The sequence below is a fragment of the Arvicanthis niloticus genome, chromosome 16 (genome assembly GCF_011762505.2).
Source record: "Arvicanthis niloticus isolate mArvNil1 chromosome 16, mArvNil1.pat.X, whole genome shotgun sequence".
Lineage (NCBI taxonomy): Eukaryota > Metazoa > Chordata > Mammalia > Rodentia > Muridae > Arvicanthis > Arvicanthis niloticus.
In genome coordinates this window covers 48,205,458-48,216,479 of record NC_047673.1, presented here as the reverse complement: position 1 = coordinate 48,216,479, position 11,022 = coordinate 48,205,458, and the positions used below count along the sequence as shown (strand labels likewise).

Sequence of the window (11,022 nt, the reverse complement as noted above, 5' to 3'; positions counted from 1 at the left end):
AGCAATCAATCTACGGATGTAAAGAAGACCATTACCCTGCAATACCAAACCCAGAAACAGGAAACAAAAGTTGCCTAAGTTCACCCAGCTATAATTATGACCATAGATGAAGCCAGAGACAAATTTGCTGCCATTCGGGTATTCTTTGGGGCTTAACTGATCCACTTAATGAAAATAGGGAGAAAATGGAATGAATACAGGAAGCCTAGACATTTGAGGCAGACGTCACGTCTGTCCAGGGAAGGTCTGTGCTAGGTGGGGATTTACAATGCCTTCCATCTTTAGGGTTCTGAGTGTATGAAAGCGAAGACATTGAGAGGGGAGCTGGGCACTCAGTCAACAGTCCCTGGCCATCGAGATATAGTTTTCTCTAAGACTATAGTCCTTGGTAAACGGATTGCTCTCTCCAGCTGAAGAATGTTTGAGGGGGTGGGGGGAAGGGGATCAAGGAAGAGTTGAAGGAGCAGGTGAATATGATTTCAAATCATGTTATATGAAACTTTCGGAGAACCAAGAAGAGGAGGAGGAGAAGGAAGAGGAGAAAGAGAAAGAGAAGGGAGAAAGAAAGAGAAAAGGGCAGCTGCATATGAGCCAGAAGCAAGGCAGCAGTCTTCCTCCAGTCTCTCCTTCAGCTCCCACCCCCAAACTCCATCCAGTCTTGACTCCTGCCTTATCCTTTCTTGATGATGATACACAGAAAACTATAAGCCAAATGAACCCTTTCCTCCCCTAATGATAAAATTTTAAAAGTCTAGTTGGCCTCTTTGATGATTAATTTTCATTGGCAACATGACTGCGTTTGGAAACACACCTCAGACTGTGGCGGAGTGGCTTTTCCTGTGAGGCTTCACTGGGGAGGGTAATACTGAGTGAGAAGTCATGCGAGGCAGTTAGCCACACCTCACCTGCTGTCGGGAAGCAAAAGAGATGAACCCTGGTGCTTGCTATTTTCTTCCTTTTTTTCCTTGTCATACAGTCTATGGTCCCAAATGGTACCACCCACAATCCTGGTGGGTCTTCGCTTCCCGGCCAGAGCTCCTTTTCTGACTGTAGATACCACAGGAGCAGCAACCGACAGACACTCCAGCCCTCACGCCTTCTCTACAATAAATGAGTATTTCCTCCAATGTGAGCCAAAATAAATCTTTCCTTCAAAACAAAAAAACCCAAACAAACAAATAAACAAACCCCAAACACACACAGAGCAAAAAAAGATAAAAGGGAACCAGGTAAATCAACCAAGACTTCTTGACTCAAACCAGGCAGAGCACATGCCTACAGTCTCAGCACATGGGAAGCTAGGGCAGGGTGTGCAGCTGAAGGTCTACCTGAGCTACGTAGTGAGTTGATGGCCAGTAGGACCTGCTTTTTTGTTTTGTTTTGTTTTTTTAAAGACTAAAACTAATTCATTTATCTTGGCAGTTATTTCAAGTTTCTGTTGAAATAACTAGCACACGTTGCACATATTGGACATAAATTTTATAGAGCACCTATACTTACCCTCAACGTTTCTGGGTGCTGGGAAGTGAATTTTAAAAGGACATACTCCCAGTATCTCACTACCTATGAGGTATGTGGACACACAGTGGACAGTCATGATGGATTAAGATCAAGGGTCTTACTACCTAGTGAGGGATGTGGACACAGTGGACAGTCATGATGGATTGAGAAAGAGAGGAGGGAGACACAGCAGCAGTTCAGACATGAAGGCTGCATGGGTGACTCAACTATACTGAGAAATAAAACCACTGTAAATAAAACCACTGTAGGATTGCAGGCTGACAGATGATCTAGTGTGTCTTCAGACACACCAGAAGAGGGCATCAGATTCCATTACAGATGGTTGTGAGCCATCATGTGGTTGCTGGGAATTGAACTCAGGACCTCTGGAAGTACAATCAGTGCTCTTAACCGCTGAGCCATCTCTCCAGCCCAGCACACACACACATACACACACACACACACACTTTTAATCCGAGCACTAAGGAAGTGAGCAACAGAATAGGTTCCCTAGAGCTTACTGGCAGCCAGCATAGTCTATCTGGCAAGGCAAGCCACCTTGTTTTTAAAACGAAAGTGTTCAAGGCCCGAAGAACAATACCCAGGGTATTGTTGAACTGACCGCTGAAACATCATGCGCATGCATGCACGGGCGTTCAGGGAACAAAACAAGGGAAAGGAAGCAGGTCATTGCAGTAGCTGTTGCACTAGTCTAGACAAGAGATGCTGACAACAAGGTGAATATAGGGAGGATGAAACTAATTCCAGAAACGCTGATGAAACTAAAGTGGTAAGATGTGGTGCAGCAGCGTGTGCAAGGTACGGAGCTTGATCCCCCGGCATCACCAAAGATGCAAGACAGCGGCCAGACTCGACAAGAAATTAGATGAAGAAAGTGCAAAGACTCCATGACTGACAAGATTGATGACATTCCCGCCACCTAAAACAAATTGAGGGAGAACAGGCTATCCAAGAAATAAAGATCCAGTGAATGTCGTCTGATAAGTTGAATTTGAGTCATCTAGGAGACATGCAATTGGGAAATCCTGCTGGAGGCTACACAGAAATCCTGCCACGGTCACTGGGTTTTGAGCATATTGGTGAAACTGGTCTGGGAGAACTTAAGGCCAAAAAAAAAACAAACCCTGGGCAACACCCATGTGGAATAGACACGAAAGGAAGCAGACAAGTTGGTTATAACAAAGGAGCACAATTTTTCAGAAGTCATGGGTAGAGTGCATTCATTCCACTTAGACGAGAGGTCTAGGTCAGGAACAACTGAAATAGATACTTCTGTGTGAAGCATCTAAGAGAACTTACAAACCCAAGGTCCTGTTGAACTGAACCACAAGCATGTTAACAACAACAACAACACCCTCTGGAAAAAGCAATTACACACCTCCTGTTCATGACCCCATCACAAATGCCTAACCTGGGCTGGGGAAGGAGGGCCCCATGATAAAGAGCACTGGCTGCTTTTCCAGAGGACCAATTTCCAGCATTTCCGGGTGATCATGCAGATACGTGTGCAGGCAAAACACCAATGCACATAATAAATAAATAAATAAATAAATAAATAAATAAATAAGCAAGCAAGCAGGCCTAACCTGACACCCCCTGTCCTTCCATGTGAGATGGTCTCCAGTCCTGCCTTTCTGGAACACTGCACACAGATGAACCTTCACTCAATCTTCTTGCATGTGTTTGGATGTAAATCACCCCTTTTTCTAAGTCAGACCACTTAACCTAGTCCCTCCAATTGTTTTCAAATTCCCACCACCTAACTGTTCTCTCTCAGCTATCTCTAGGATTACCCAGAGTTCTCTAGGTAGGATCTGAAAACCCAAGTCTACTGAGGACCAGGTCAGTGGTGAGCGTAGTTGGCTGCATAGAGTTCTGCCCAGTGCTTGCCTTCTGCCAGTCAGTCATTGTCCCTGACAGCTGTCTCCACGTGCTGTTGTCTGCCTCCTAGAGTCCTCTGCTGAGAATTACATAACCTCCTGAACCAGAACTGGAAGAAATCCCACCATGTCCCCAGTCCGTCTTCTCCTTTAATTAAGGACTTTTTCTGCTGTACCCTACAAATAAGGCTTGGCTCAAGTAACTCAAGAAAAGGTTCTTTTTCAGCAGGAACGCTGTTTGTTCGTTTAGCACATTGTAAGGCTGAGTTAGGACATCCTAAGTAGCATTTGTAATATAACAGGGTAAGGTGGCTAACACAGGTAGGGATAGGAAACAGTAGATGGCAGTATTAAGTGGAATCGCAGAACCTATCGTTCCATGGAACATCTGGGTGAGGTTGAAGGTCGGGGATCTGTAGGTGTGAACGTTACTTATTGGGAGTTACAGCCTAACCTGTACCATCTATATCGCCCCACAGAATTGCTCTTACCTACCCTAGAAATTTAATTTGCTTATTCTTTACTTCACTGAGCTCAGCTTTGCTCTAAATTGGATTTTTCAAGGTGCGAGCATCAATCCAGCTCAACTTTAAGCCTTGTCCTTTGGCGGTTAATCTGCTCATTAGGCCAACCCTGCAGTCCTTGATCCGGGATCACTTTATCTACATGACTAATGCTAAGAGTTGTATTAAAGGCTTGTCTTCTCCCCCTCCCTCCTTCTGCTGCCCCTCCCTCCTCCCTCTCACCTCTCGTCTCTCATCCTTTCCCTCTCCTCTTCCTCCACCTTCCAAGTATCTTCCTTCTTTCCCTCCCTACTGGTTCCTGACAGAAAACCTGTCATTTGCATTTCTTGCCAGTCTGGGCTCGGGTTCAGTCACATCACTTTGAAGCACGCCCTTTCAATGTCTCCATTATGCTGACATCTACTTCTTCCTTGTAACCACAGAAGGAGAGCCCTGCAATGTTAAGACCCCTCTCCCAATGCTCAGGAACCTTTCCCCCCCAAATTGAACTCACTGCAGCTACTGTTATTTTGCTAGCTCTTTACTTTCGGGTGGAGAGAAGATATTCGACCCGGTGAGCCTCTGCACACCCGGAAATTCTGCCTGGATGCCATCTCACACAGCAGCCCTGTCACCCTCTACGACTGTCACGGCATGAAAGGGAACCAGCTCTGGGGATACCGGGAGGTAAGCGTTGGCCCTGTGGTCATTCCCAAACTTCTGGGATTGTAGACTGACTATTGAAATCATCCTGGTTTGATGCAGAGTGTCACCTGGACATTTGTACATACACTCAGCTCACACGTGACAAGAGAGGCCACTGTGACAGGAAAAGACGCAGCAGAGAGAGCATGCTTTTATCTCCATTTGTAATGTGTACCTCCTCCCAAGCACGGGTATCTGAAAAAATGATTCCAGATGCCACAGGGAATAGATCTAGACTCAGCTCAACCAACCTGGAGGAGAAAGCAGCCACATGTTAAATAATCAAATATGCATATGCATAATTCTTAAAAATCCTAACTCACATCACATGTAGAATAATACATCTATTCATTTACTGCATACTCCAGATTCTGGTTAAAACAGAAGCTGCCTGGTTAAAACAATTACATTAATACATACATATACACATGTGTGCATACATACATACACACATATATGCATATATATTCATGTAGATATAATTGTAACACTTGAACAAAAAGTGACCCATTTATGATTTGGCCAAAAATGTTCCCTAATATATCAAAGAAAGACTTATTTGGGAAACCTAAAATAAATTAAATTATAAGTGAACATTTAATGATAAAAATAGTTTTTAAAACAAATATACTTAATGATAGAAAATAATTCTAAAACAAATACAAACTAGACTCTTATTTATTGAGCTAAGTAAGCAATTATATTATTTTTAAGAATTTTCATTCTTGCGGCCCTTCAGACCCACAAACAAGGCAGGTTTCCCCACCCAGAGAGCTGATGCCTTGTTCCATGCTCTGGCACAATCCAGACTTACTATCAGAGAAATGGACTTGAGCCAGAATTGTGGCTTTCCTGTGATAGAGACCAGCCAATGTGACCCCAAATTATAGATGAGAGGACTGAGTTAGCTAGAGCCAGGCTGACTCCATGACAGGCTGCAAACTGGCAGTTTGGAAAACTAGGCCTAAGTTTCTGTTTCCCAGAAATGAGAACTCAGATCCAAGAACCTGTGGTCAGCCATCCACAGCCACAGGCAGACAATCCAGGTACACCTTGTCATGTGGCCTGAAGTAAGAATAGGTAGCTAGCAAGAATAAGCGACCTCACCCCCATTGTCTCTGGGGCCTAACCAATTATAGAATCAGTCAGATTTCTAGAGATAGCTAACCAATCAAGGTACAAGGGGACTTATCCCTCCCTGGGATTCCCTACATGACAATAAAAGCTGAGCCTGCCAGTCCACGGAGGGTCTCCTTTTCTGAATTGGAAGGCCCCTGCATGCAGGAGAGTCATCTGAATAAACGCTCTTTGCTTTTGCATACTGTGTGAGTCTGGGGTATCGTTCTCTGGTGATTTTCAGACCCTAACACAGAAAGTCGAAGGGAAGAAGCTGGGGGCGGTGAATACAGGGGTAGGCCACAGTTATGCATGCATTTCCTCATTTATGAAAGCGCTGGTTTCTACCTCTCGAGGTGGGCACCACAAAACAGCCTTGTCCGCTGCAGACTCAGTTGTACCGTTTATTCCCCACATCAACCCCTCCCCAGGATCCAGCAGACTTTTGCTATATTGCCAGAAGAAAACGCACAAAATATCAGCTGTTGCAGCCTACAAAGCAATTGAAAATCTACAGAGCTAATAAGCAGACAATCTCACACATACAAGGGAAGGGAATTGCCGCATGGGAAAACCTATTTCCTTCTTGTTTTTGCTTTGTTTTTTGTTTTTTGTTTTTTTTTAATGAAGTGTGTAATTGATTAGTCTCATCAAACTCTCAATACAATATTGTCTGTGTGGAGTGGGGTAAGGTAGGCTTTATTCTCCAATAGTTATTTTCTGACCTTTAGGATGATATTTTCTGTACACATCAATAAAACACCAGGTCTGCCTCACATGCTGGCGGTTTCTAACGAACAGAACATCTCTCATCATTCTGCATTTACGGGATGAGAGATAGGCCACTCAATAATATGCAATTAAGCCTCCGAAATGCAGTTGTTTTCATTAGGGAGCTTGCAAAAGCTTACAGATGAATAAGACCAACTAATGCATGTGCACACACAAGCTCCTGGGGAAGAAAACCCTGGCTGCAGAGATTTCAAGAGGTAACTCAGAAGAGCCTTCACACTCCAGACCTTAATCTGAAGAGATTGGTAAAGGACAACCCCTAGCTGGGACTGTGCTTTGGCCAGCTTCTCAGCAGGAGGTTGCACTCTGCCTATTTATACAGCAAGCAAGCATTTGTACTCAATCAGGAACACACACGCTTAAAATGGAAAGTTTTCTGGAATATCTCATCTTGGTCGATGACTCAGGCCTACGTAGCACACCTGTTTTGGGGAAAATTTGAGGGCTGCACAACACCTAGAGGAAAAATATTCAGAGAGCTCTCTGGAAGTCTACCTATGTTCAGTTGCACGCCTCGGCCTCAGGCAAATGGGAGTGGTCTACCAGTTCACTAATCATCTGGCGTTGTTTCAGAGCACCTCCTTTTGGTTACCATATTTTAATATTTGGTATTTATGAATCTTTATGAATCAGCCCAAAGGGCCATCTCCTGAGCTCCTACGGGAATCATCAGGACCAACTTTAGCTGTTAAGGAAGAGGAAGCTTTGAGCAAGTGATTCACGTCCATCACCCGGAGTCCCCAGAACCACACAGGTGCTATTACCTAGAGTGCACATAGGGAGACGCTACGGTGATGCTGGCAGAATTGTGGCCAGCAACATCCAAATTCAGACGAATCCAGCTTCATCTCCACTCATTGCTCTGCTGTGCTCTTAAGAAACAAGATCAATATCTCCCAAGAGACATCCCCAGTGTTTGCTGGATTTGGCTCAACACACTCGGGCTAATCTTCTCCAGCTACATGGAGATTTCTTGGAGAAGGAAGTTGGCCAGTATCTCCCTCATTCAAACAGGTCAACCTTGTGGTCAGACACCACTTCCTGGACCATTAGCAACAATTCCCTCTCAGCTATTCTTAGATATGTCTTTTTAAAACCCCAGAGGAGAAGGGCATCCCTATTTTACCCTATTTTAACTATGGTTGTACAAATATGTCCTAGAATAGTGTCCTGTGTGAGAGGAACCCTTACCTTGGTTTTCCTTTGCCACCAGAGGGACCCCTATTACAAGAACAGCGACCTCAGTAAAAAATATTTACACCATTGTTCAATAAGGAATTTGCCTTTCTCCTCTTCAGTCTCCACATCTCTTCCGTCATTACAATTTGTTATTCCCTTTGCTCTGACATTGTCTTCAAAACTCATACACACACACACACACACACACACACACACACCCTTTGTCACTGCTATAGCTCCTGCCCTGGCTGCAAGCCATCTCATATAACCCCTGGATCATTGCAATAGCTTCTTACAGGATCTCCCTGCCTTTTCCACACTAAACCTTATTCGGGGGAGCTTCCATAATGTCTTGGCCATTGCATTCCTCTGTTTTATAATGGCACTCTGTTTCTCATCAAGTAGAAGACAAACTCATTTCACCTCCCAATGCTTACCCCATCCCTTCAGAATCTGGACAACATAAAGGTCAGGCCTTAGACTTAGTCAAATTTAAAATACCCTAGCCAGAGTGGTAGTACACAACTCTAATCCTAATACCCAGGAGGCAGAGGCTGGAGGACTGCCATCAGTGCAAGGCCAGCCTGGCCTGAATAATGTGTCCCAGCCTACACATTGTGAGCAAAGGCTACAAAGTGAGAGCCTGTCTCAAAACAAGAAAGAACAGCTTAAGGTTATTTCGCAATCGCTTTCAATTCGTTATTACTATAACAGGTATAATAATTAACTGATAAACCACGTACAGCTTGTAGCCAGATTTCTGACTGTATGACCAAGTCTCCATCTGTGTGGGTGACAAATGTCCTCTTTACATTGATAACAGTCTCAAAGTGTAACCTGACACGGTATGTCATGAAAGCAATCTCTGCTACTCTGTAACATTACCTGCTGTTATGCTTGCCAAATTTAAAGCTAGCTCCTAGATCCTACTCCTTTTATGTAAACATTTTCTTGGATGGCATACAGCATATATAAATTAAATTAAGAATTTTGGGCACAAGCCATTTATTTGAGAGGTAGATGCAAAAAACCCAAAAATTTATAAATATGAGTACACGTGCACATGCGCGTGCAGGCGCGTGCATGCGTGTGTGTGTGTGTGTGTGTGTGTGTGTGTGTGTGTGTGTGTGTGTGTGGTGTAATACTAAAGATTCTCACCAAATAACCAGACAGAAAGCAAACACCATCGCTCCGGTCACTCCAGCTGGTGTGACTGAACACACTATGATCCTAGCAGGAGGCGGAAGCAGCAGAACTGTCATAAGGTTGAGGGTCCTTTTGGTTGGTTAGTTAGTTGGTTTTGGGTTTTGCTGTTGTTGCTTTGGTTTGGATTATTTTTAATTGTTGTTGTTTGCTATTTCAGTTTCAGTTTTTCAAGACAGGATTTCTCTGTGCAGCCCTGGCTGACCTGGAACTCACTCTGTAGACCAGGCTGGCCTCGAAGTCACAGAGATCTGCCTGCTTCTATCTCCCAAATGCTGGGATTAAAGGCATGTGCCACCATTGCTAGAATTGCCATAAGTTTAAGGTCAGCCTGGTCTATACCGAAAGTTCCAGGCTAGCAAGCCAGCCAGGACTAAAGAGGAAGACTGTTTGAAAGAGGTGAGGGGATGTGTGGGAATAGAAGCAGGAGAAGGAGAAGGAGGGGGGGAAGGAGAGGAGGATGGGAAGAGGAGAGAGGGGAGGGAGAGAGCAGGAGGGAGGGGGGAGAACAGGGGGAAGGGAAGAGAGACAGGATAGAAACTTTCCCTGAGAGACCGGATATAAAAGAAGCTGTGGACTGTAATCACCTCTATTCATACTTGTACAGGATATCATATTTAGTGTAATTAGATAGACTAAAGAAATGTAAAGGCATCAAGATTAGAGAGGAAGAGGATAAATGGGCTATTCACAGATGATGCATTTGAAAATCCAAAAGACTGGGCAACAAAACTATTAAAATTAAACTGGAACATTTAGCATGGTTTCAACATGATGAGCACAATAGTCTGTACTTGAGTAACAATAACTGCAAGTTGAAATTAAGGACCAGTTCAATATAGTTGCCGTAAGACGCCCAGGATAACTTATAAGTTCCAATCTGAGGGTGGGGAGACATGCAAGGCCACTACAGGGAAAGTTACCAAAGAGGGCTGAGCCTGTAGTCAGTGGTCAAGTTCTTGCCTGGCATTTGTGGAAGGACACTCTGGTTACAAGCTACAGCACAGTGTGGACTGTGTAATCGAGATTACAACTTAATACTATGAGGATGTTTTCAAATTGGAATATCCATCTAGTGTCAGCCAATCAAACCTTAGCAGATGCAGATGTGAAAACTGAGAGATTCTAAAACTGAAATGAAACAATCAAAACTAGCCAAGAAAATCCGGAAGCAGGGGTAAATAGAAGTAAGCGTTATAAAAACAAGTTATACAAACACAAAACACATGTATCGGGTCAGAACACTATTATATCACGAAGGCTCTCTAGAAGGCGAGGTTTGGAGATTTTTGAAATCTCCCAAGGCGTTCTTCTAATCGGGACTTAGATAAAGACCTGATTTTCCAGTTCAATTCTTCCCCGCTTTCTTTAACCTGCGCCTGCCTGCCTGCCGCTCTGCAGGTAATGGTCCTCTGGTGTGGATCCAGCATCCCTTCTCTGTAGCTTAAACCCTGATCGAGTGTGATCAGCCACTCATCACTCCGTAATCACCCAAGGTCAGAAACCTTTTATCACCCTTTCCTTCATCCCCCTTTGGTTTTTTGAGACAATGTTTCATGTAGCCCAGAATAGCCTCAAATTCTCCATGTAACCATGGATGACCCAGATCTCTCAGTCCTCCTAGCTCCGGCTCCAACAGCTGGGCCATCAGGCCTGAGCTACCATGCCCAGCTCCTTTGACATGCCTTATGTCTTCCCTAATCACCAATAGAGACGTTCTAAATAGTCACTGAGTGACTTAAAGATCCAAGGATTCGGTTATGGATATAGGACCCTCTCCATCATGAAGGTCCACTGTACTGGATAAACTCAACAATTTCTTTTACTTCTCTTTACTTTACTTTTCTTTCTTTCATTCATTTTTCTTTTTCTTTTCTATTGGTTATTTTATTTATTTACATTTCAAATGTGTCCCCCTTCCCACTTTCCCCTCTGCAACACCCCCCATCCTATCCTCCACCCCTGCCTCTGTAAGAGTGCTCCCCCACCCACTCCTGCCTCACTGCCCTATCATCCCTCTACACTGAGGCATCGAGCCTCCACAGGACCAAGGGCCTCTGCTCCCATTGATGCCAGATAAGGCCATCCTCTGCTACATATGCAGCTGAAGCCTTGGGTCCCTC

At 44.2% G+C, this 11,022-nt stretch overlaps 1 protein-coding gene and 1 long non-coding RNA gene across 2 annotated transcripts in view; one reads left to right on the top strand and one right to left on the bottom strand.

Moving 5' to 3' along the window:
- Positions 1-11,022, bottom strand: part of LOC143434702 (uncharacterized) — a 29,096-nt gene that overhangs the window by 6,588 nt on the left and 11,486 nt on the right. The gene's annotated exons all lie outside the window — the stretch shown is intronic.
- Positions 1-11,022, top strand: part of Galntl6 (polypeptide N-acetylgalactosaminyltransferase like 6) — a 1,047,155-nt gene that overhangs the window by 1,024,666 nt on the left and 11,467 nt on the right. The window contains exon 12 of the mRNA XM_034520732.2: positions 4,442-4,591. Coding sequence (XP_034376623.2) covers positions 4,442-4,591 — 150 coding nt within the window. The remainder of the gene's footprint in view (positions 1-4,441; positions 4,592-11,022) is intronic.